Raw genomic sequence first — 25,357 nt, 5'->3', positions numbered from 1 at the left:
AGAATGTTTTCAAGATTTGGCCAGGAGTTTGGTCTAATGATAAAGTGCTTGCCTAGCATGCACAAAGACCTGGGTTTGATTCCTTGGTACCACATACATAGAAAAAGCCGGAAGTGATGCTGTGGTTTAAGTGGTAGAGCTCTAGCCTTGAGAAAGTCCAAGGACAGTGCTCAGGCTCTGAGTTCAAGCCCCAGAACTGACAAAAAAAAAAAAAGAAAAAGAATGTTTTTAAGATTTATTTGTGTGGTTTGCATTATGTATCACTGTTTCATTGCTTTTTTGTTTTTCTGCTGCCAAGAACAACTAAGACTTGGTAGTATAGAAAGAAATATCTATATAGTGGACCAGGACTTTGCCCTAGTGGTAAGAGTGCTTGCTTAGCATGCATGAAGACCCCAGGTTTGATTCCTCGGTATCACATACATAGAAAAAAGCCGGAAGTGGTGTTGTGGCTCAAGTGGTAGAGCTCTAACCTTGAGAAAAAAAAAAGCCCAAGGACAGTGCTCAGGCCCTGAATTCAAGCCCTAGGACTGGCAAAAAAAAAAAAAAAATATATATATATATCCATATATATATCCATATATATATCCATATATATATATTATATAGCCAGGTACCAGTGGCTCATGCTCATAATTCTAGAGATTCAGGCAGCTGAGATCTGAGGATTGCTGTTCAAAGCCAGGCTGGGAAGAAAAGCCAGTGAGACTCTTATTATTAATTTACTAGAAGTGGAATTTTGGCTCCAGTAGTAGGCTGCTAGGCTTGAGCAAAAAAAGCTTAGTGACATTGCTCACGCCCTGAGTTTAAGCCCTGAGGCAGCACATGTGCCCACAAACTCACACACACACATATAATACATATATACAACACGTACATACATGATACTATATTAGTATTTGATAATACAATTGAAATATAGTCATTAAAATTATGAATTTTAAAGTTGCTATAATTATATTAGTTTAGTGTTATATAATATATCCATTTAGTTTCTTTTTTCTAGCTCTTTGAATCTCATATATGGAGCAATTTTGGAAGACAAGAGTACTCTGGGGAACTAATTAGAGCTTTGTTTCAGGCTGAGCATGTTGTGTAAAGATAAGCCATTATTTTGGTCAATATTTCATACTTGTTAAGATATGCAGGTCTGCCAGGTGCTGGTGGGTCACACCTGTAGTCCTCGCTACTCAGAAGACTGAAGTCTGAGAATAGTGGTACAAAGCCAGCCAGGGCGGGAAAATCCTTGTGACTCTCATCTCCAGTTTAACTATCAGAAAACCTAAAAAAAGAGCTGTGGCTCAAAGTAGTAGAGCACCAGCTTTGAGCAAAAGAGCTCAGGAATAGTAACCATACTCTGAGTTCAAGCCTCATGTCTGACCAAAAACCAAACCAAAACAAAACACTTCCCCTGATGTTATTTCCAACATTTGTGACTATGTATTTCCTTCTGCAGGGAAAGGCGCAACACTGGTTGACAGAGGAGATAATACTTACGGAGGGAAGTGGGTCATCAATCCTAGTGGTGGATTGATTTCAAAGGGACACCCACTGGGAGCCACAGGTAATAACTAGCACACACAGAACTAAGGAGATTGATTATTTTTGTCATAAGTATGGTTTAGTCCTTGATTTGAATATGATTCTTTCTTCCTTCCTTCCCTCTTTCCTTCCTTCCTTTCTTTCTGCCAGTACTGGGGGCTTGAACTCAGGGCCTGGACATGGTCCTTGAGCATTTTTGCTTAAGGCTAGCAGCACTCTGCCACTTGAGCCATAGCACCACTTCTGGCTTTTTGGTGTTTTTTTTTTTTTTTTTTTTTTTTTTTTGCCAGTCCTGGCCTTGAGCTCAGGGCCTGAGCACTGTCCTTGGACTTTCTCAAGGCTAGAGCTCTACCACTTGAGCCTCAGCACCACTTTTGGCTTTTTTTTCTATGTTTGTGGTGCTGAGGAATCGAACCCGGGTCTTGGTGCATGCTACGCAAGCACTCTACCACTAGGCCAAACTCCCAGTCCCACTTCTGGCTTTTTTCTGGATATATGGTACTGAGGTCTTGAACTTTTGTGCATTTTTAGCTTTGTTCCTGCTAGGCAAGCACTCTACCACTAGGCCACACTTCTGGCCTTATGATTTGTATTTTCTGAACTTGGCAGCTGGTGCTTTTAATGCTTTAGCTGAAGTCTTTTCTTAAATTGTCTTTTAGGTATAGTGTATTTCAATAATCTTGTGTCTGGAATTAGCTTGCTTTTTGACTGTCCACAGCTTATTTAACTTTTTTTTTTTTGGTTGGTCAGTGGCGCTTGAACTCTGGACCTGGGCTCTGTCCCTGAGCTCTTCAGCTCAAGGCTAGCACTCTACCACTTGATCCACAGCACCACTTCCGGTTTTCTGTGGTTAATTGGAGAGAACAGTCTCACAGATTTTTCCTGCACAGGCTTACTTTGAATCCTGATCCTCAGATCTCAGCTTCCTGAGTTGCTAGGATTACAGGTGTGAGCCACCAGTGCCTAGCCTTTAACTTTTATTTTTTCTGAATATTTACATCATTAGTTTCCTCCAGCCAATATTTCATTTTATTATCCAGGAGACAGATGGTTATTTTTGTGAATCTACAGCTTTTCTGGAAAATGATTCAATAGTAAGAACTCCTTGGAGGAGAATAATAAAACTTTTTTTTTTTGCCAGTCCTGGGTTTGAGCTCAGGGCCTGAGCACTGTCCTTGGATTTTTCTCAAGGCTAGAGCTCCACCATTTGAGCCTCAGCAACACCACTTCCAGCTTTTCTTTCTTTTTTTTTTTTTTTTACTGTATGTAGTACCAAGGAACCAAACCCGGGTCTTCACGCATGCTAGGCAAGCACTCTACCACTAAGCCAAACTCCCGGTCCCTAAAACAATTCATTTTAACAGCTAGTATTCTTTTTTTGCCAGTCCTGGGACTTGAACTCAGGGCCTGAGCACTGCCCTTCACCTTTCTCAATGCTAGTGCTCTACCACTTGAGCCAGAGCAACACTTGTGGCTTTTTCTATGTATATGGTACCCAGGAATTGAACCCAGGGCTTCATACATGCTACCAGGCCAACAGCTAGATCCTTTAGAGAAAGTGAACTCCCCAATCCTTTCCGTGTATACTTTGAAGGTTGCAAAGTTAAATTATTTTGATGACATTTTCCCTAGCCTGATGAATACTATACAGTGTTGTTTTTGTTTTTTCATTTTCAATGTGCCCCGAATGACAGGTTGGAGGGTTCAGGCAATTTGAAAGCCAGGTATATTGTCCAAAGAGAGCAAAGGTTGGGTAGATTAGCTGTGGCAAAACCCCCTTTGTAGAAGTTACTGAGGCGAACTTGGGCTTGACGTGGGGAGAGCTTTGATTCAAGTCACGAATAGCCGCTCCCCGGCGTCTGGCGTGGGAGAGCCGGTGGAAGCCGGCTGCTGTCTGAGCCCAGCCCTCTGCCGCTCTGTGCTCGACTCGCCAGGCCTGGCCCAGTGCGCCGAGCTCTGCTGGCAGCTGCGCGGCGAGGCCGGAAGGAGGCAGGTTCCGGCGGCGAAGGTGGCCCTGCAGCACAACCTGGGTCTCGGCGGCGCCGTGGTCGTCACCCTCTACAGGATGGGCTTCCCGGAGGCCGCCAGGTACGTGCCTCGCTGGGTTCGGCCCCCGTGGAGGATCCGCGTTTGATTGTCTCACTTCAAGCATGAGAACCACACCGCTGGGCAGCGCCCGCCGGGCTCCGACCCTGGCCGTCGGCGCCTCGCCCGCCAGGACCCCGGAGCCCGGGTCCAGAGCCGGGCCGCCCCGGGCGTGGGCGGGTTTCCCCCCCGCCACCTTCCCCCGGGCCCGGGACCGGGGGCGGTACGTCGGATCCATGCAGACGGCCCCCATCTTCTGCCTCGGCGGCCCTGGCCGAGCCTGTGGGAAGCCTCCAGATCTTCCCCTCATGAATCCTCGCTACTCAGGAGGCCGAGGTCTTAGGATCAAGGTTCAAAGCCAGCCCAGGCTATACACAGCGGAGAGACGCTCATCCCCAGTTAATCATTAGAAAAAGAGAAGAGGGCTTGGCCCTAGTAGGGTGATAGCTTTGAGCTGAAGTGCAGGAACAGCGCCCAGGCCAGAGTTCAAGCCCCATGACACCCCCCACCCCCAGAGAAAAAGAATCTACTTTTCTCCTTGTTTAATTACTGTATTGTATATTGAGTTTCTTGTATCCAGACACCTTTGTCTACCCCCCCCCCCCGCCTTTTTTTTTCTTTTCTGAAATACCTGGCAGTCTAGTGTCTCACTTCACTGGAGGTTAGGCAAGTGGGAATGACATTGAATGCCTGTATAAAGATGCTTTTAAAGGATGTCTTAGCTTTTAGTGAGCACTCTCTCTCAATAATCAGTTTAATAATTCAGCAGTTTATTCACATCACTTACAGAGGACATGTCACTGCTTTTACAGAATTTATTATGTTCTTAATCTCCTACAAGTTGTCTCTTCCTCCGTCTCAGAATACCTGCACAAAATATAACTTCTGTTGTAAAAATTAAGATCCATCTTAAGTATCATTTCCCTTTATTCACAGCACTTGGTACATCTTATCCTAGTTTTGGTTTCTGGAGGCTTAAGACTATGACCTCTTCCACCCCTAGGTTTCTGTTATATTGAGTAAATGTGTCTAGTCAAATCAAAAGATGATGACTCATATTTTCTTGTCTGATTTTTATTGATTCTATACTGTTCATATTTGGAACTCAAAACCCCTAGCAAACATCAAATTATAAAGCATCACCACAGTCTACATGATTGGAATAGCTATCTAATTTTCTCAGAGGAGAAAATTATGAACATCGGACAAGAGAATCTGTAAGTGTGAAATTCTCATAGTACTTTGATTTTTAAGAGATTGCATAGTTAAGTGAAAGAATTGTTCACCGATCGATACTTTTGGGAAGGCAAAAACATGAAGAAAAATCCAGCTGATACGTTTAATGATTGAAAAGAAATTGATCGATATTGATACTTTTGGTTGGTTTAGTGATAGAACACCTATTATAATATTTTTGATAGATCAGACTGGTATTACTTTGAGTTAGATGGAGAAGAGATCAGAGGCCAAGAGTTCATAGGAGGCTGTTTCAATAGTGTGGAGAATGTTCAGTGTCTCCACAGAGCCATGAAATGTAAAGGAAAGGTCATGCTTAAGTGCTGGAACCACTGCATTTGTTTGCAGTTAAAGTTAACTATACACATTTTATATATTTATTTAGTTGGTCATGGGGCTTGAACTCAGGGCCTGGGTGCTGTCTCTGAGCTCTTTTGGCACTACAATGACACTTCCCATTTTTGAATGGTTAATTGAAGATAAGAGTCTTTTCTGTCTGGCTATCTGGCCAGTTTTGAACTGTGATTTTCAGATTCATGAGTAGTTAGGATTACAGGAGTGAGCCAACAGCGCCCAGCCAATTAGACCAGATTTGAGCATGAATATTGGCTTTATATTACAACATTGCGTTCTTTTATATAAGTCGAGAGCTATTTATGATAGAAATGGATAAGTTTGTGTTCTGTAGTATTCCGGAGTCTTATTTTATTTGTGGTAGATTAAATGAAACCTATTTCTAGAACTTACTTTAACTCACTTTATTCCTTGCTTCTTCCACCCCTACCCCTGCCCCCTTTAAAGTACAAGTTACATATAGTATGACTTGCCTTTTTTATTTTTTATTTTTTCCATTTTGGGGCCTGGGTGCTGTCCCTGAGCGTTTTTTGCTCAAGGCTAGCACTATACCACTTTGAGCCACATTGCCACTTCTGTTAATTGGAGAAAAGAGTCATATGGATTTTCCTGCCTGGGCTGGTTTAGAACTGATCCTCAGATATCAGCCTGCAGAGGAGCTATGTTTAGAGGCATGAGCAACTAGCCCCTGGGTAAGCTGGCTAAGCTTCACCTTTATTAGTGTACTTCAAGTTTTGACATGCAGATTCTAGACAGTCATATAACTGTCACCACGATCAGGATTTAGAACAGTTTCATCATTCATCCCAAATTCCTTATGTACCCATCAGCCCTTTTCTACCCTGCGTCCCTGGCAGCCACAGATTTGTTTTCCACCTCTGTAGATTTCACTTTTCACAAATGTCATGTCTGACTTCTTTCACTTAGCATATTTAAGATTCATCCAGCTTATTTTTATCAATGATTTATTCCTTTTCTTAATTTTTTTTGAGATAGGATCTTAGTCCAAGCTGTCAAGGAACTTGCTTTGTCTCCCAGACTAGATATAAATTCTCAGTTCTTCTGTCTCAGCCTACAGAGTGCTGGGGAACTGGTATTTACAACTCTGGGTTTGGGCCCTTTCCCTGAGCTCTTCAGCTCAAGGCTATCGCCCTATCTCTTGAGCCACACAGCCCCACTTCCCATTTTCTAGTGATTAATTGGAGATAAGAGTTTCACCTTCTTTAGTGACTGGGCTGGCTTTGAACCTTGATGTTCAGATTCAGCCTCCTGAGTAGCTAGGATTATAGGTGTGAGCCACCACACCCCAACTGATTTTGGTTTGATTTTCATTTCTCCACTGGCCATCTTTTTTTTTTTTTTTTTTTTTGGCCAGTCCTGGCTCTTGAACTCAAGGGCTAGGCCTGGGCACTGTCCTGGAGCTTTCTCAAGGCCTTTCTACAACATGAGCCACAGGACCACTTCTGCCTTTTTCTGTGTCTGTGGCACCGAGGAATCAAATGCAGGGCTTGGTGAATGCTAGGCAGTAAGTAAGCACTCTACCATTAGGCCACAGTCCTGGCCCTCCTCACTATCTTTTTTTTTTTTTGCCAGTCCAAGGTCTTGAATTCAGGATCTAGGCACTGTCTCTAAGCTTCTTTTTGTGCAAGGCTAGCACTCTACCACTTGAGACACAGCTCTGCTTCCAGCTTTTTTGGTGCTTCTTCAGAGATAAGAGTCTTTGAACTTTCTTTCCCTGGCTGGCTTTGAACCACGCTCCTTAGATCTTAGCTTCCTGAGTAGCTAAATAGGTGTGAGCTATCAGCATAGAGCCTAGCACTCATCTTTTTTTTTTTTTTTTTTTGTGAGTCCTGGGACTTAAACTCAGGGCCTTCTCAAGGCTAGAGCTCTACCACTTGAGCCACAGTACCATTTCCATTTTTTTCTATGTATGTGGTACTAAGGAATCGAACCTGGATCTTCATGCATGCTAGGCATACACTCTACCACTAGGCCAAACTCCCATCTGTGCTCTCCTGGAATTGAACTAGAGCTTGTTATATGCTAGATATGTGCTTTACAGTGAAGCCACTCCCTGGCCCCACTTCTTTATTTGATCCTTATAGATCTCCCACATGGTAGTATTATACTTTGTTCATAGATGAGATTGATGATCAGAGTTAAAAATTTGTCTCAAGAAATTCTGAAGTGAGGGCTGGGAGTTTGGCCTAGTGGTTAAAGTGCTTGCCTAGCATGCACGAAGACCCAGGTTCGATTCCTCGGTACCACATACATAGAAAAAAGCCAGAAGTGGTGCTGAGGCTCAAGTGGTAGAGCTCTAGCCTTGAGAAAGTCCAAGGACAGTACTCAGGCCCTGAGCTCAAGCCCAGGACTGGCAAAAAAAAAAAAAAAAAAGAAATTCTGAAGTGAAAGCCAGGCGAGGTGATTCATGCCTGTGAGGCTGAGATCTGAGGATCAAGGTTCAAAGCTAGCCTGGGCACAAAAGGACCTGAGACTCTTATCTCCAATTAACCTCTAGAAAATGGGAAGTGGGGCTTGGCTCAATTGTAGGGTGATAGCCTTAAGCTGAAGAGCTCAGGGACAATGCCCAGGCCGAGTTCAAGCCCCATAACCCCCCCCCCCAAAAAAAAAAGAAATCTGAAGTGATAGGAATCAAGGTTCTAACCATTTCTGTTCAGTTCCAATTCCTATTATGTTGACTACTCTGCAATATTGTTGAAGCAGAGCCTATGTCAGCCTTCCAGTGAAAGGTTCCAGTGTAAGGGAATTCTACACCAACTAGAATATTCTGCTGATTCATCTAGCTCTCCAATAACACTATACATACTAATTTACTCTAGGAAGCATACATAAATATAAATAAAATTTAAATAAAAACTTTAAGTATATACGAAGATAACTTTATATATTAAAGGAATCATGAGTAGCCAGGACTGGAGGCAGTTGATAAAGTGTTAATCCCCATATCACAAGAAAGCCAAGTAAGGATGAAAGTGAGGGAAGGAAAGAAAAAAAAAAATCACAAGTGACCAGGTGAGATGGTGTGCTATATCTATAGTCCCAACAGTGAAGAGGTTGAAATGAAAGTATCGCTGGAGGCCCAGGCATTTGAGACTAGCCTGAACAATATATTAAAATAGAACAACAATATCAGAAAGAAATGTGAAGCCAGGCTCTGGTGGCTTATGACTGTAATCCTAGCTACTCAAGAGGCTGAGAGCTGAGAATGGAGGTTTGACGTTAGCCAGGGCAGGGTAGTCTGGGAGACTCTTATCTCCAATTAACCACCAGAAAATCAGAAGTGGCACAGAGCACTAGCCTTGAGCAAAGGAGCTCAGAGAAAGTGCCCAGGTCCTGAGTTCAAGCCCCATTACTGACAGGAAAGAGAAAAAAATATCTTTTTGTGTGTAAGTAATTTCTAAGTTTAAGGTGATATATTCAGTTTTGAACGTGTGTGTGGGGTTAGTCAAGGTGTACATTTTTTTTTTTTTTTTTTTTTTACCAGTTGTGGGCCTTGAACTTAGGGTCTGGAAGCTGTTCCTGATCTTTGTACTCAAAGCTAGGGCTGTACCACTTGAGCCACAGGACCATCTCTGGCTTTTAAGTGGCTAATTGGAGATGAGTCTCTTGGGGACTTTTCTTCTGAGGCTGGCTTCAAACCACAATTCTTAGATCTCAATCTCTGAGTACGTAGGATTATAAGTGTGAATCACTGGTGCCCAGTTAAGGTGTACATTTTTTTTTTTTTTGCCAGTCCTGGACTTAAGCTCAGGGCCTGAGCACTGTCCTTGGACTTTCTCAAGGCTAGAGCTCTACCCTTGAGCCTCAGCACCATTTCTGCCTTTTTTCTATGTATGTGGTACCGAGGAATCGAACCCGGGTCTTCGTGCATGCTAGGCAAGCACTCTACCACTAGGTCAAACTCCTGGCCCAAGGTGTACATTTTTTTTTTTAAACTTTTTTTTTTTTTGGCCAGTCGTGGGCTTGAGCTCAGGGCCTGAGCACTGTCCTTGGACTTTCTCAAGGCTAGAGCTCTACCACTTGAGCCTCAGCACCATTTCTGCCTTTTTTCTATGTATGTGGTACCGAGGAATTGAACCCGGGTCCTTGTGCATGCTAGGCAAGCACTCTACCACTAGGCCAAACTCCCAGCCCCCCAAGGTGTACATTTTTATTTATTTATTTTTTGCCAGTCCTGGGGCTTGAACTCAGGGCCTAGGCATAGTACCTGAGCTTCTTTTGCTCAAGCTTAGCACTCTGCCACTTGAGAGACAGTGTCACTTCCAGCTTTTTCTGTTTATGTGGTAATGAGGAATCAAACCCAGGGCTTCACACATGCTAGGCAACTCTACCACTAAGCCACATTCCCAGCCCCTCTAGGTGTACATTTTAAGAGAGGTTAATCCATAGCTTGTTAAGCTTTTCAAAAAAAAGATAAAGACTGGACCATTGAGTGCACCAGTACTGGGCCTTGAACTCAGAGCCTGAGCACTGTCCTTGGGTTTTCTCAAAGAGAGCTCTACCACTGAGCCTCAGTACTACTTCCAGCTTTTTTCTATGTACATGATACCAAGGAATCGAACCTGGGTTTTCGTGCATGCTAGGTAAGCACACTACCCTAGGCCAAACTCCCAGCCCTCACTCAAAGTTGACACTACCTAGTCATGCCACTGGCTACTCAGGAGGCTAAGATCTGCGGATCATAGTTCAAAGCCAACCTGGGCACAAAATGTCCTTGAGACTCTTATCTCTAATTAACCACCAGAAAACTAGAAGTGGTGCTCTGGCTCCAGGGGTAGAGTGCTAACCTTGAGCTGAAGAGCTCAGGGACAGTGCTCAGGCCCAGAGTTCAAGGCTCAGGAGCAACACACACACACACACACACACACACACACACACACACAAACACACAATAAAGCTAGCACAGCTAGCCAGCTGTGGCACTTGAGCCACTGCTCTACCTCTGGCTTTGTTAATTGGTGGTAGGTATCTCATCACCTTCCTGCCCTGGCTGGCTTTGAACAGCGATTCTCAGATCTCAGCCTCTTAAGAAGGTAGGATTATAGGTGTGAGTCACTGCTACCCAGCTTTCATTCAGATTTTTTTTTTTTTTTTGGCCAGGGCTGGGGAACTGTTCTTGGGCATTCTCAATGCTAGTGTTCTACTACTGGAGCCACAGCACCGCTTGTAGCCTTTTCTGTCTATGTGATACCAAAGAATTGAACCCAGGGCTTTGTGTCTGCTAGGTAAGCACTCTACCACTAGGCTAGACCATGCTCCCAGAATTTTTTTAAACCAAGCTGGTAAGCTGCATAATTCTGCTTTAAATGGAAAAGGATTGAGAAGTGACTTTTTCTTCCACTTAGTTGCTATGTACTAAATGTCTGTTCTGTGTTGGGAACTGTTGCTAAAAAAATTTTCTTTCTTTTAGTCAGTCATGGGAATTGAAGTCAGGACCTGGGTGCTGTCCCTGTGCTTTTTCAGTCAAGGCTAACACTACCACTTTGAGCCACAACACCACTTCGTATTTTCTGGTAGTTAATTGAAGATGAAAAAGCCTCATGGACTTTTTGCCTGGGCTGGCATGGAACCAACCCTCAGATCTTAGCCTCCTGAGTAGCTAGGATTATAGGTGTGAGTCACCAGTTTCCTGGACTGTGGAGAGATGGGGTTGACCAAGTGTGGAGGTATTCTAGAACCCGGAACAGCAGTGGCAAAACCATGGGAGCCTGAAGTTGCCCTGTGTGCTGTATTGCTTAGGCAGCATTCCTGCCTCAGGTTGATGTGACTGTTCTCATAGAACAATCTTAGTTCTGTAGACTTTTCTTATGAACCCTGGCACCCCTTGCTTCCTATGCTTCCTTGAGAAAGGGAAAGTCTTTCAATTCAGACTCCCTCAGCATTGCTCCCAAGACTGATAGACCTTTCTGGAATTGCTTTCATCTGCTCCTCTTTGTTTTCATCAACCTTCTCACCCATGATCCCACTCTGTCACCTTAAGATTCCTCTCCATCATCACTTTTCTTGTGGCTCCTTACCATCACCAAACACACTTGCCTTGATAGTACATGCCTGATACCTTAGAATCCACAAACCTTCCTTAAAAGTCTATGCTACAGCATGAATGAACTTCAAGAACATAATGCAAAGTGTTATAAGGAAGTCACAAAAAGAAGTACTATTATGTGCTTCCACTTATATGAGACTTTTAGGGTAGACACAGTCATAGAGGCAGAAAACTGATAGTTGCCACGGGTAGCAAGAAGGGGAAAGCAGGGAGTTACTGTTCACAGTTTCTGTTTATAGTTTTCATTTTACAAGATGAGAAGAGTTAACAGAGGTGGGTGGTGGTGATGGCTGTACAGTGTTTTCAGAATGCTTAATACAACTAAACTTAAAAATAAACAAGACATTTAAGTTTTATGTGCATTTTAGCACAATTGAAAACTTATAAGAGTTTAAAAAATTTACAGGATCCTTGCCCATATCTAGCAGCGGTGTTATATTTCTTGGAGATTAGTCAGCGGTGCCATTTTGTCCTACCCCACACCAGCATGTGTTCTCCCTTGAGAATGTGCTCCCCTCCAGAGGCCGTGCTCTCTCCACCTCCCTCTCTTTATCACTCTTCAGTTCACCGTCATTGACTTCTTCTACCCTGGCATTTGTCAAAGTTCACGTGTACCCTCCACGTTGCCAAACCCAGTGGGTGCTCAACCTTTTGGCAGCATTTGATAAAGATTCTCCTCCCACATGGACTTTCTCCTTTTGGGCCTCTGTGACATGCTTTTCTGGATTCATCACCAGCAGCTGCTTTAGAAGCCTGTCCCAGACTTCTAGACAGGCTTCTAAACAGTGGGGTTCCAGAGGACAGGCTCACCATTATATCATGTGCCTCAAACATGTCTTGCCTAGCATATAGCAAGCAGACACTCGACATTTAGGAACTGTGAAGAGGAGTGAAAGGGAAGGGGAAGAAGAACTGGGTTGAAGCGTGGGCATAACTGGAGTCTCAGACAAGAAGCCCAACTCAGAGGATCTGGCCACTCACGCTAATACATGCCAGTCAGAGAGCAGTACTAGCAAAGGTCAGAGAAGGAAGAGGCAGAAAGCATTTCATCCTGCCTTGGAGGTATAATAAGAGCCTTAGCTAGAGGACGACCTGGAGTGGTAGGGGTTTAGACATAATTGTATAGTCTTAGCAAAGTATGTTTTGGTTGATCAGGATTGAGTCTAGGCCTTATAAGGAGAAGGTCTTTGTTTCTTGGAGGGTAGTTTTATCTTAGCACTAAGGATTTTATCACAGAAAAGTGTTTACAAGAGGGAATAGCTCAGGGGGAAGGAGAAAGATGCATAATGGAGGGTACACTTTTTAAATTTTGCATTTAGTTGTCCTTTGGACATTTGCTGGCACAAGTAAAGTCCAAGGCAGTTTCTAAGTGCTTGTCATGAGGAGATGAAAGGAGAAGAACGCGAGCTGGGAGGATGGAGAGCTGAAGGAGCAGCTGCTGCGCTTCTCCCTGGCTAACGTGCCCTTCCTGCTGCTTCCTGCTCTTGTCCCTGCTTTCACGAGTGTAGGGAGGTCTGGCAGTATCTAGCAGCCTAAAGTGTCCTCCTCTTCCTCAGAATCGTGGAGGTTTTGTCCACAGACAATTGGTTCCATAACCAATCAACAGCAGTTGTTGAATTAATCATGGTGCATTGCAGGTGAACAATAAAACTGAAGTGTAAACTTAGCTTACTGTTCCCCATGCCCTAGAACTCTGTTCTGATTCCCACCATCTCACAAGACCATTGCTGTGGCCTCTGTTGATCTCCCTACTTCCCACTTGCCCTATTTTCCAGCCGACAGCCAGGTTTACTTTTCAAAGCATATACAGTAGATCCATGTTATCTTTATGACACTAAAACTACAAACTTTTTTTTAATGTGGTACTGAGAATCTACCCTAGGGCCTTGTACATACACAAACTCTAAACTTGAACTCTAAATGAGCCCTTAGAACCAAAACTCCTAGTGCTGAGAGTGTAGCTCAGTGGTAGAACACTTGCCTGTATTCATGATGCTTTGACTTTGAGGTCAATACTATAAGAACAACAAAAACAAGTTCTGACTATGACCTGTGAAAGGACTGGCTATGTGCCCCTTGTGTTTTTCTGACCCTTGTCCTCTGCTCTAGCAGTACTGGTTTTTTATTTTCTTTAATTGCTACCAAGCTACTTTCCACCTTAAGTTTATAGTCATTTTTTTTCTTTTTCTTTTTCCTTTTTTTTTTTTGCCAGTCTTGGGCTTAAGCTCAGGGCCTGAGCACTGTCCTTGGATTTTTCTCAAGGCTAGAACTCTACCACTTGAGCCTCAGCACCACTCTGGCTTTTTCTAAGTATGTGGTACCAAGGAATCGAACCCGGGTCTTCGTGGATGCTAGGCAAGCACTCTACCACTAGGCCAAACTCCCAGCCCTTTTTTTTTTTTTTGCCAGTCTGGGAGCTTGAACTCAGGGCCTGGGCACTATACTTGGGCTTTCTTAAGGATAGAGCTGTGTCATTCGAACCAGAGCACCACTTTTGGCTTTTTCTATATATGTGGTATTGAGGAATCGAACCTGGGGCTTCGTGTGTGCTAGGCAAGCACTCTACTGGCCTCCCCACCTATAGTCTTTATACCTAAGGTCCTCCAGGCTACAATTGGCTTCCTCATCTGAATCACCCTAGAGCTAGCTTATTTATATAGTTTATGATTAATTTAAATGTTACCTCTCCAGAGAGGCCTTCCTGGACCACTATTTAAAGTAGCGTATCTAACATATACATAGATCTGCTCTGTATCTATCTTCTTAACCTGCCCCTCCCTCCCATCTTGGGGCTTGAACTCAGGGGCTAGGCACTGTCCCTGAGCTGCTTTTGCTCAAGGCTAGTATTCTAGCACTTGAGCCACAGCACCATTTCTAGCTTTTTCCATGTATGTGGTGTGGAGGATTCAAACCCAAGTCTTTGTGCATACTAGGCAAGCACTCTTACCACTAGGCCAAATTCCCAGCCACTATATTCTGTATGTTTTTATGCTTGTTAGTAATCTCTGTTTTTAGCTAACGTATTTCATTTGGGTAGCTTCTTTGGTATATTGTATTTTCAACTTAATGTATTTGGAAATGAAGGAAGCAAAGCTTAATTGTTCTATATGAAGACTAAAGATTTTCTGTAGACAGGAGTTGCAACATCTCTGTTCCTAGGGTTTTTGAAAACTTCTATGTTACAAATGTCAAGAACTGTTACCTGTGTGATTCAGTGAATAAAAACAAATTGCTTCTGTGCTTCCTTTAGAACACAGAAGATTGCGGCTGTACCCACCAGCTCTGCAGGCAGCGGATTCAAGGCAGACCTTATCTTCAAGGAGATTGAGAAGAAGCTTGAAGAAGTAAGAGTCGTGTAAAGCATTACAGGGTTTTTTAAGGCTAGGAAGTGGACACGAGTGCCCGGTATTGACTGGAGGTGCACAAGCTGAAAATGAATGTTCTGTTGTGAAGTGTTAAGAGCTTGTTTTAGATTTCTAAGTGTCTGTTAGGTTTCCTTATAATTGTAGTAAGATTGCATGTCATGAGTGTAAACATTTCCAGATGTGAGTTAAGAAGCCATAATAAATACTTTTTAAAGTAGTCACTGTTGGCTAGGTGGGCCAGCCTGTAGCTGAATGTGGTGGCTCGTGCCTGTACTCCCAAGTACGTGGAGGTGGAGGTTGGGATGACCAGGGCTCCAGGCCAGCCTACACAGAAAGGTTTTTGAGAGTTCATCTCAGCGAAAGGAGCTACTGTGATTGCTTATGTCTGTCATCCCAAGTAGGACACACATCACAGCCCAGGTTCATGCCTGGATAGGAAGTGAGGCCATATCTCAAACATAAGTATCAGGGGCCGGGAGTTTGGCCTGATGGTAGCGTGCTTGCCTAGCATGCACGAAGACCTGGATTTGATTCCTTGGTACCACATATACAGCCCTAACCTTGAGAAAGTCCAAGGACAGTGCTGAGACCCTGAGTTCAAGCCCCAGGAGTGGCAATAAGTAAATAAATAAATAAATAAATATCAAGGCTGAGGGCATGGGCATGGCTCAGTGATAGAACAGCTTCTAGCAAGCTTGAGGCTTTGCGTTCCAATACTGTCCCTTGCCCAAAAAAGGATTTTCTTAAAATGATCCAAAGAATATTTTAATTGAGCCCTTAGTGCAGTGATACAAAAATCTTTTCTAAAAAGGAGTCAGTTATAGTTTTCAAATTAGATTTTAATATATATCTTGTTCTAAAGTATAATGCTGATTAGCCAGGTGCCAGTGACTCATATCAGTATTCCTAGCTACTCAGGAAGCTGAGATTTGAGGATCATGGTTTAAAGCCAACTGAGACAGGAAAGTCCATAAGTCTATTTTCTCTAATAAATTACCAAAAAGCTAGATGAGGAGAAAAGGCTCAAGTGGTAGAGTGCTAGCCTTGAGCAAAAAAGTTCAGAGACAGTGTCCAGGCCCAGAGTTCAAGTCCTAGGACCAGTACCAAAAAAAAGAAAAAGGATTAATAAAAAAAAAAAATTCACTGAGTAGAAACATGTAAGAAAATAATGATTTTAAGCCACGCACATAGGGTTTAGGCCTATAATTGTAGCTACTTGGGAGGCTGAGATCTAAGAATTGCGGTTTGGACCCAGCCCTGGCAGGAAAGAGTGTGAGTCTCTCATCTCCAGTAAAGTGCTCACAAAAGCCAGAAGTTACTCTGAGGCTCAAGAGATAGAGCACTAACCTTGAGTACAAAGAGGCTCAGAGAAAGCTCCCAGGCCCTGAGTTTTGGTTGCCAGTCTTGGGCTGGCAACCAAAAAAAAAAAAAGCTTGATTAAAAAATTCACAGGCTGTGAGTATTGGTAGAATGCTTGCCTAGCATGCATGAAGCCCTGGATTTGATTCCTCAGGACCACATACACCAAAAGAGCTAGAAGGAATGCTGTGACTCAAATGGTAGAGTGCTAACCTTGAGCAAAAGAAGGTCAGGGACAGTGCCCAGGACCTGAGTTCAAGCCCCAGGATTGGCTCCCCCCCAAAAAAAAATTCACTTAATAGAGACATATAAAAATATTTTTTAAAAATACAGAAACATACAAAAACCATATAAAAACATAAACACACACACACAAAAACCTAAGACAAACACATAAGGTTCAGGCCTAGCTATTCAGGAAGCTAAGATCTGAGGGTCAAGTTTCAAAACCAGCCTATGCAGACAAATGAGAGACTCTTCTCCAATTCACCAAGTGGAGATGTGGCTTAAGGGGTAGAGCACATGATGCCAATCAAAAAAATCAGTTTAGAAGGAGAGGCTCTAAGTTCAAATCCAATAAAAACATAAAATTTAAAAAAAATTTAATTTCCTCAAATTCTACCAGAGTTTACTAGACTGTTAACAATAATGAATATTCTTATAGTAATCTCTCTCTGTATATGAATTTACAAATTTACAAAACTAGGATCACATAATACATACTACTATTTTTTTTTTGTTCATAGTTCCTAGCACATGACCTATACCTCCACATACCTCCAAGATTGTATTTGTGTGTGTGTGTGTGTGTATACTAGTGTCTGGGGCTTGAACTCAGGGTCTTTGTACTGTTCCTGACATTGGCTTTGAAGAGTGATTCTCAGATCTCAGCTTGGTAAATAGGTAGGGATTATAGGCATGAACCACCAGCATCCAGCCATAATTACTTTTGTATAGTAAATAGTAAACAATCTTACCTATAGCTCTAAAAAGAGACTTTCTTTATTGGTGAAATGTGATATACATTTCATTGTTTCAGCTGCTGGAGAATTGAGGAGATTTCATTATTGATTTAGTTTTGAGACCGTATATGGGGTATCTTGACAGCCATGATCACATATCAAATTACACATCTGATAAGGTGAATCAAATGGGCCGAAATAAACCAAAGGATTCATGAAATTTAAGGTATATATTGCACTCCTGTTGGAGTGAAATGCAAATTCATAATCCCTTATTTGAGGATATAGTATTTCTTCACATTGAAGGTAATTGCTCTGTGGGTGGAAGGCAGCTGATGTCATTGATGTCTTGTGAAAGAACTGTTTCCAGGACTTTCATAATAAGTAAACATCTTTCTGAAGTGGGGCAATCAGACTGATAGCTACAGGTCAGGGCATTAGCCCAGGGTTGTCAAGAAGTCATTCTGCACTGGGAGATTCTAACCATCCTTTCTGTACATAGTACATGCTAGAACGTGTATCACAAGTAATCTAACCTATCACAACTATAGGGTTGTTGATTTTTTTTTTTTTTTTTTGTGGGTCATGGAGCTTGAACTCAGCTTGGGCTCTGTCCCTGAGCTCTTCAGCTCAAAAGCTATCACCCTGCCCTTGAGCCAAGCTCTACTTCCTATTTTCTAGAGGTTAATTGGAGATAAGAGTCTCAGGTCCTTTTGTGCCGGGCTAGCTTTGAACCTTGATCCTCAGACCTCAGTTTCCTGAGTAGCTAAGACCACAGGCATGAGCCATTGCACGCGGCTTGAGCATCTTTTTAACAGTAAGTATCCTCTTAAAATGAAGGTGGAAATGAATGAAGACTCCACTTTAATTTTTAAATTTTTTTCAACTCAAGTCTAAAAAAAAAAAAAAAATTAAGGTTGGAAATGTGACTTAGTGGTAGAGTTGCTTGCCTACCATGCACGAAGCCCTGGGTTCCATTCCTCAGTACCACATAAACAAAAGGCTGGAATTGACACTGTGGCTTAAGTGGTAGAGTGTTAGCCTTGAGCAAAAGAAGCTCAGGGCCAGTGCTCAGGCCCTGAGTTCAAGCCCCAGGGCTGGCAAAATAATTAAGTAAATAAATAAATAATACAAAAATATAATAAGATTAGTTTAGAGATTATCTACTTTGAGGTCTGAAGTATGGCCATAGATGGATCATGCTGAAAATGTCATTATTGAGACTAACAAAGCAGTGCTATTTTATTTTGCAGTATACTTTAAGCTTTGCGATGGTATGCCTCTTGCTTCCATATTCTTTTTTAAAAAATTTCATTGTTGGAGTAATGTATAGAGGGGTTACAGTTACATTCGTCAGGTAGTGGTTGCATTACTTCTCCCATGTTTCCATGTTAATTCTTTTCTTTTTCCTAACCTCAATCCCACCAACCTTATCCCTTGTCTCTTTTCTTTTCCCACGATTGTCGGTTTCCTGTGTTTGCAGCACTAGAAAGTAGAAGTCTTGGGAATCTTTTGTCAATTCACGCAAAGGCAGCCTGGCAAGATATTTTATTTCCACTTTTATATGTGTTAGCAGTACTCCATTGCCCTTCCTTGAATTCTGTCGTTAATTTTTTTGTTCCTATTAAGTTTACAACAGGGTCTACTCCTTGACCTTTTGCCTACTCAGAAAGAACTTTCCTTTCCATAAGGAAGCATGCAGAACTTTCTTAATACTTGAGTTCCAGTTTCACAACTGTTTTCTTTTTTGAACTCTCTCCCTCCTCCTCATTCCTTTTCTTGCCAACTCTCACTCCCACTACAATGTTTTGTGGACCCTGGGATGTGGTTTTATAAGAGGGCTCAGTTGAATTTCAAAAGAAATAGCAAGTGCAAATGAATCTACATCTGGTTAAGGAGACAGAAATTTGTCTTGGAGTATACGAGTAGAGTTTCTAAATGTTTGCTGGCGTTTTCTTGTACTCACTTGTTGGTTTTGCTCACAGCTGTCATCCCAGCGTGCTGCACGAAAGATGACACAGTGCATCCTCAACTTGTTATTTATTGGCTTCTGGCCCCAGAGAAAACTGGCCTAGCACTCCATATCAACATTAAGCGCCTTTCCTAGGTTGTCTTCGTAGAACCTTGAGAGAAAATTTTAGGGGATGGGGGAAATTTAGGGGAGGGTTTTTTTTTTGTTTTGTTTTGTTTTGTTTTTTGGTGGGTCATGGGGCTTGAGCTTGGCCTGGGCGCTGTCCCTGAGCTCTTTAGCTCAAGGCTACCACCCTACCCCTTGAGCCACAGCACCACTTCCAGTTTTCTAGTGGTTAATTGGAGAAAAGAGTCTCACAGACATTTGTAACTCAGGCTGGCTTTGAACCGAGATCCTCAGATCTCAGACTCCTGAATAAGCTAGGCTTATAGGTGTGAGCCACCACTCCTGGCAAAACCCCCTTCTTAACAATAGCTAGACATGGTAGTGCATGCTTGTCATTTTAATTAGCAGGAAGCTGAGATAGGAGTGCCACCCTTTCCAGGCCAGCTTGGCAAAAAAAGGTCTGTGAGACTGTTATCTCTATGGAAGAAGCTGGGCACCACCTAGTTATGGTAAGAAGTGTAAAATGGAGGGTCCTAGGCTAGAATAGGAAGTGAGATGCTGTCTGAACACTAGCCAGTTCACAAAGGGGTTGGAGGGATAGTTCAGGAGGCCCTTAGTTCAAGTCCAAGACTGAAAAAGTAAAACCGCAGCAACAGTAACAAATAGAAGAAGCTGGAGTTGAATTTGATGTCACTACTTAATTAGCAATTGTTCCTGCCCTCAAGGGAACATATTATTTAACACAGAGAGACACATGGACCTTTTTTTTTTTCTAGAGAAAAGTGACAGCCTTAACAAGAAACACAGATGCAGTTATGAAGGACTGCAAATGATGGAAGTGGTGTTTGGCTTAAGTGGTAGAGTGCTGGCAGCCTTGAGCACAACAGCTTGGGGACAGTGCCAAGGTCCTGAGTTCAAGCTCCACAACTGACAAAAAAAATTCAGATGCCTTCTCAGAGGAATTAGTAGGTGAGATGAAGTCAAGGTAGGACAGGAAACAGGAGGAAGTAGTCTGGCAGGGGCTTGAGTGAGTGGAGACACTAATCAGATGATCAGTGTTAGAACCAAAGGGTGGTTAGAGATAAGAACAGATGTTCTTCAGATCATGAAGAGTCCTCAGTGATGCATAAAGACAGTTTCACCTGCTGGCTGTGGGAACCATGTATACAATTCAGGCATAAAAGTATTAGTGGGATGTGTCAGATAAATTCCTTGGCAGCAGTACAGAGACTAATCTGAAGGGTTCTTGACCTTTGTGAGCTTCAGCTGTCCTTTCCACTTAATGAGCTAATGTTAATGCTAGCCCAGTATTGGTTTTTTTTTTTTTTTTTGCCAGTCCTGGGGCTTGAACTCAGGGGCCTTGGCAATATCCTTGGGCTTTCTCAAGGCTACTGTGGTCTGCCACTTGAGCCATAGCAACCACTTCCGGCTTTTTTCTATGTATGTGGTACTGAGAAATCGAACCCAGGTCTTTATGCATGCTAGGCAAGCACTCTACCACTAGACCAAACTCCTGGTCTGTTTATATGTTTATCAGTATAAAAGGCACTGTGTATATAAAAGTACCCTCAGGGATTAATTTTTTGTGTGTTCCTGAGCCTTTTGCTCAAGGCTAGCACTCTAGCACAGCTGCACTCCTAGCCTATCCCCTCAGAGTTTTCTGGTGGTTAGTTGGAGGTAGGAGTCCCATAGACTTTCCTATCTAGGTTGGCTTATTCTCAGCCTTCTGAGTAGATAGAATTACAGGTATGATCCGCAGGTACTTGTGAGGAAGCAGGACCTGGTGACTTGTACCTGTAATTCCATCTACTGGGGTGGCTGAGGTAGGAGGATCACTTGAGTCTAGTAGTCCAAGGCCAGTCTAGGCAATATACAACGTTCTAGTTTTTGTTTGTTTTAATCTAAACTATTTGGAAGGCTATTTAACTGACACAGTGCTGAGGATAATTCCATTAATCCCATTTATAATCTGTATTCTAACAGAGAAAAAAGAGGGGAGATATGTTCTATGATCTTCTCTGATAAAATTATGATTTAAATTTTCTTCTTTTTGCTTATCAATGTTTGTTAGTTTTTCCATAGTGAAAAGCATGTCTTTTTTTTTTTTTTTTTTTGGCCCCCTTCTCTTTCTGGCCCCGCTCGCTCCTGGCCCTGCTCGCTCCCGGCCCCGCTCGCTCTGGCCACCACTCGGTTGGGCTCCGCTTGCTTGCTTTCGCTCTCTGTCGCTTGTTGCAGTCTCGTCTCTGGCACTTCCGGCTTGGTTGTGTCTCGTCTCTGCCACTTCCGGCTTGGTTGTGTATGTGGGATACCGAGGAATCGAACCCGGGTCTTTGTGCATGCTAGGCAAGCACTTTAACCGCTAGGCCAAACTCCCGGGCCCGAAAAGCATGTCTTTTATAGAAAAAAAAATAGCACGATAAAATCTTGTTGCTTTGTGGGTTTGTTTTTTTTTTTTTTGTCAGTCATGGGCCCTGGGAGCTGTCTCTGAGCTTTTTGCTCAAGGCTAGCACTCTGACCTTTTGAGCCACAATGCTACTTTTAGTTTTCCTGCCCATGCTGGCTTCGAACTGCAGTTCTTAGATCTTAGCCTTCCTAGTTGCCCAGCCTGGTCAGACTATAGATGTGACTCTGTGGTACACTACCAGCTTAGGGAGTAACAGGCTCAGAGTTCAAATCCCCAGTACCACATTCCACCCCCTAAAATAGCATAGTCTTATTGTGTAGCCTACCAACTGCTCCTGGTCTCTGTGCACAAAGAATTCAAAGAATTGTCATCACTTAATTTTTCTCTCTTCTTTTTTTTCTTCCTTCCTTCCTTCCTTCCTTCCTTCCTTCCTTCCCTCCCTCCTTCCCTCCTTCTCCCTCCTCTCTCTCTTTCTTTCTCTCTTCCTCTCTCTCTTTCTCTCTCTCTCTCTCTCTCTCTCTCTTTCTTTCTTTCTTTCTTTCTTTCTTTCTTTCTTTCTTTCTTTCTTTCTTTCTTTCTTTCTTTCTTTCTCTTTCTTCTCCTGGGGCTTGAACTCGGGCTGGGCACTGTCCCTGAGCTTCTTTTGCTCAAGGCTAGTATTCTAGCACTTGAGCCACAGCTCTACTTTCTGGCCTTTTCTGTTATGTGGTACTGAGGAATAGAATGGAACCCAGAAGGGCTGGGAGTTTGGCCTAGTGGTAGAATGCTTGCGTAGCATTCACGAAGACCTAGGTTCAATTCCGAGGTATCACATACATAGAAAAAAGCCAGAAGTGGTGCAGTGGCTCAAGTGGTAGAGCTCTAGCCTTGAGAAAGTCCAAGGACAGTGCTCAGGCCCTGAGCTCAAGCCCAGGACTGGCAAAAAAAAAAAAAAAAAAAAGAATGGAACCCAGAGTTTCATGCATGTTAGGCAAGCACCTCTACCACTAAGCTATATTATCATTTAACTTTTTTTTTGGTGGGGGGAGGGAGTCATGGGGCCTGGGTGCTGTCCCTGAGCTCTTCAGATCAAGGCTATTGCCCTACCCCTGGGCCTGGGTGTTGTCCCTGAGCTCTTCAGCTCAAGGCTACCTCTCTACCCTTGAGTCAAGCCTCACTTCCATTGCACTTGCTAGGCAAGCGCTTTTGCCACTGAGCTACTTGCCAGCCCTCACTTAACTTTTTTGACTCCTACTTCCATATCCTTTGTGCCTAGGATAAAGCCTTTGGACTTTGTCAACATTTCAGAAAGACAAGGTGAAGGTCACTGAGCCAGAGTGAAGAGGAGAAGAAGAAAGGAAAGCAGAAAGGAAACTCATCTGTAGAAATAGGGTTTGAGATTACATTTTCTTTTTTTGCCTGTCCTGGGCTTGGGCTTTCTCAAGGCTAGAGCTCTACCACTTGAGCCACAGCACTACCGCTGGCTTTTTTCTATGTATGTGGTACTGAGGAATCGAACCTGGGTCTTGGTGCATGCTAGGCAAGCACTTTAACCACTAGGCCAAACTCCCAGTCCGAGGTTATGTTTTCTGTATCTTAAGTTGATGTCATTCATTTACCTGCAGAAAATGGAGATCCTCATACCTTTAGAGAGGCTGGAGCAAACCTATCCCAAATTATTAAGGGAGATGGAGGGTATTTTAGCAGAAAATACTGTCATGTCTCCATCATTTTTCCTTTCCATCATGTGTACAAAGCCAGTTTTCACAGGACATTGGCTGATGTGGAAGGTATTGCCTGGTTGCCTTTCTGACTTCTGGGTAAAATAGCTTAAGGGAGCTTGTAGATTCTTGCCAGCCTAGCTGCTTGTGTCATGTATGTGTTTAAGTATTAATTAGCTGGGAGAAGGAGAGAGAGAGAGAGAGAGAGAGAGAGAGAGAGAGACAGACAGGCAGACAGACACAGAGAGACAGACAGACACAGATAGACTGACTGACTTAAATTAACCCCCAGTGTTTCTATTTATTTCCAGGAAGGTGAACAGTTTGTGAAGAAAATTGGTGGTATTTTTGCCTTCAAGGTGAAGGATGGCCCTGGGGGTAAAGAAGCCACTTGGGTGGTGGACGTGAAGAACGGCAAAGGATCAGTGCTTCTGAACTCAGGTCAGTACTGCAGGGGCTTCATTTATGACAAGTTCACAAAAGGCTATCAGCTGGGAAAAACTGAAACTGTCTTTGGTACTGTTAGAGCAGTCTGCAGGACTAAATAACCAGTGACGCATTGGAAACGAGTAGAGCAAAGCCGCCTCCTTTGTAGATATGGAGGCTCCATCATAGAGTTGCTACTCTTGGGCTTTGAAATGAGACAAATTTGGGCCTCACTCTTACTATGGTACTCTACCGTACCATTTGAGCCACACTATCAGCTCTGAGCTTCAGTTTTCTTACTGCAGATAGGAATGATGTGTGCTACCTATTTCGTAGAGTTGGTGTAAGGATTAAAGAGAATTTCTTACCTGCCTCTCACACCCCAGATATTAAAGACTAGTCTCATCATATAGCTGAGGCTGGCCTGGAACTCATTGTGTAACCAGGATGGCCTCAAAATCATAGTCCTACTTCAGCCTTCTAAGCAGTTGTGCACTAATCACTCTGACTGAGAATTCTCTTGACTAGCCTGTAGAGCATATGACCCATTGCACAGCTGGGTTGCCTTGGAGGACCTCTGTGAGCCCAGTGTCACCAAAGCCAATCACTTAAAGCTTTCACCAAAAGCTCCAGTCAGCTTTTGTCCTGATGAATTTATATAATGTGTGGGCCCAGCCACCAAATTCCAGATTCCTAACTAGCTGCTTCATTGACAAGTTTGTGAAGATACTTGTCTTAGAGTGTTTGCTGCTGCAGTGACAGCATGTCACTGTAGACACAGGAAGTTCACTAGCTCACAGTTCTGGAATCTGGAAAGTCTCTCCCACACTGAGTGGCTTCACCTGGAGAAAATTCTTGTCGTAATATCCTGCAAAGGCTAGTGAGCATGCACACGACAAAGAGGAAGGATGAAGGCTAAACTTACCTTTTCATAAGATAATGATGCCACCTATGCATGAGGGCAAAGTCTCTAACCACCTTTATTTATGTACTTACTTTTGTGCCAGTCCTGGAGCTTTTTTGCTCAAGGCTAACCCTCTACTACTTAAGTCAAAATGCCATTTCCAGCTTTTTTGATGGTTAATTGGAGATAAGAATCTCACAGACTCTTCCTGCCTAAGCTGTTTTCCAACTGTGATTTTCAAATCTCAGCCTTCTGAGTTAGCTAGGATTATAAGCATCAGCCATAAGCACCCAGCAAAAGAGCTGTGTTGTACAGAAGAAGCCGGTGTCTTAAACCTCTTGGTAGTTGGTTTACATTGCTATGACAAAATACCTGACATAAACAACCTAAAGGAGTGGAGATCTATTTTGGCTTTGTAGCTTCAGTTTTCATCCATGGTCCGCTGCTTCTGTTGCTTCTGGGCGAGTATGTAATGGAAGATCATGGAAGAAGAATGGTATTCACTTCATAGAAGCCAGGATGTAGAGAGCCAAGAAGGGATCAGGGACAAGATCTACCTTTGAAGACAACCACAGTGACCTCCTTTGTTCAACGAGGCCACACCTCCTATTAGCCCATTCATCTATAACTTCATTAATGGTGTGATCTATGGATAACATTAGCTCCCTCATGAGTCAGTCAGTCTCCTCTCAGTAGTACTACCAGCTTGGGAGCAATCCTTCAACATACGATCCTTTTGCAGTGACGCTTCATAACCCAACTATGACAGACCTATGAGCAGCCAGAAAGGGAGTGATTGGAGACAGGGAGAGCAGATGGAAGGGCACCTAGTGTGGCTGTGAGCAAAGCAGGTGTTGGCTGAGGTAGATCCTGGAG

At 43.2% G+C, this 25,357-nt stretch overlaps 1 protein-coding gene across 1 annotated transcript in view; it reads left to right on the top strand.

Annotated features, from left to right (window-relative positions):
- The window catches only part of Scp2 (sterol carrier protein 2), a 60,855-nt gene that overhangs the window by 26,704 nt on the left and 8,794 nt on the right, over positions 1–25,357 (top strand). Inside the window, exons 11-14 of the mRNA XM_090334817.1 lie at positions 1,457–1,564; positions 3,477–3,630; positions 14,535–14,628; positions 23,463–23,592. Coding sequence (XP_090190943.1) covers positions 1,457–1,564; positions 3,477–3,630; positions 14,535–14,628; positions 23,463–23,592 — 486 coding nt within the window. The remainder of the gene's footprint in view (positions 1–1,456; positions 1,565–3,476; positions 3,631–14,534; positions 14,629–23,462; positions 23,593–25,357) is intronic.

This window comes from Megascapheus bottae, chromosome 6 (genome assembly GCF_031878675.1).
Source record: "Megascapheus bottae isolate mThoBot1 chromosome 6, mThoBot2.hap1, whole genome shotgun sequence".
NCBI lineage: Eukaryota > Metazoa > Chordata > Mammalia > Rodentia > Geomyidae > Megascapheus > Megascapheus bottae.
Note: the sequence above shows the minus strand (reverse complement) of the source record. Positions and strands in the feature narration are given on the sequence as shown.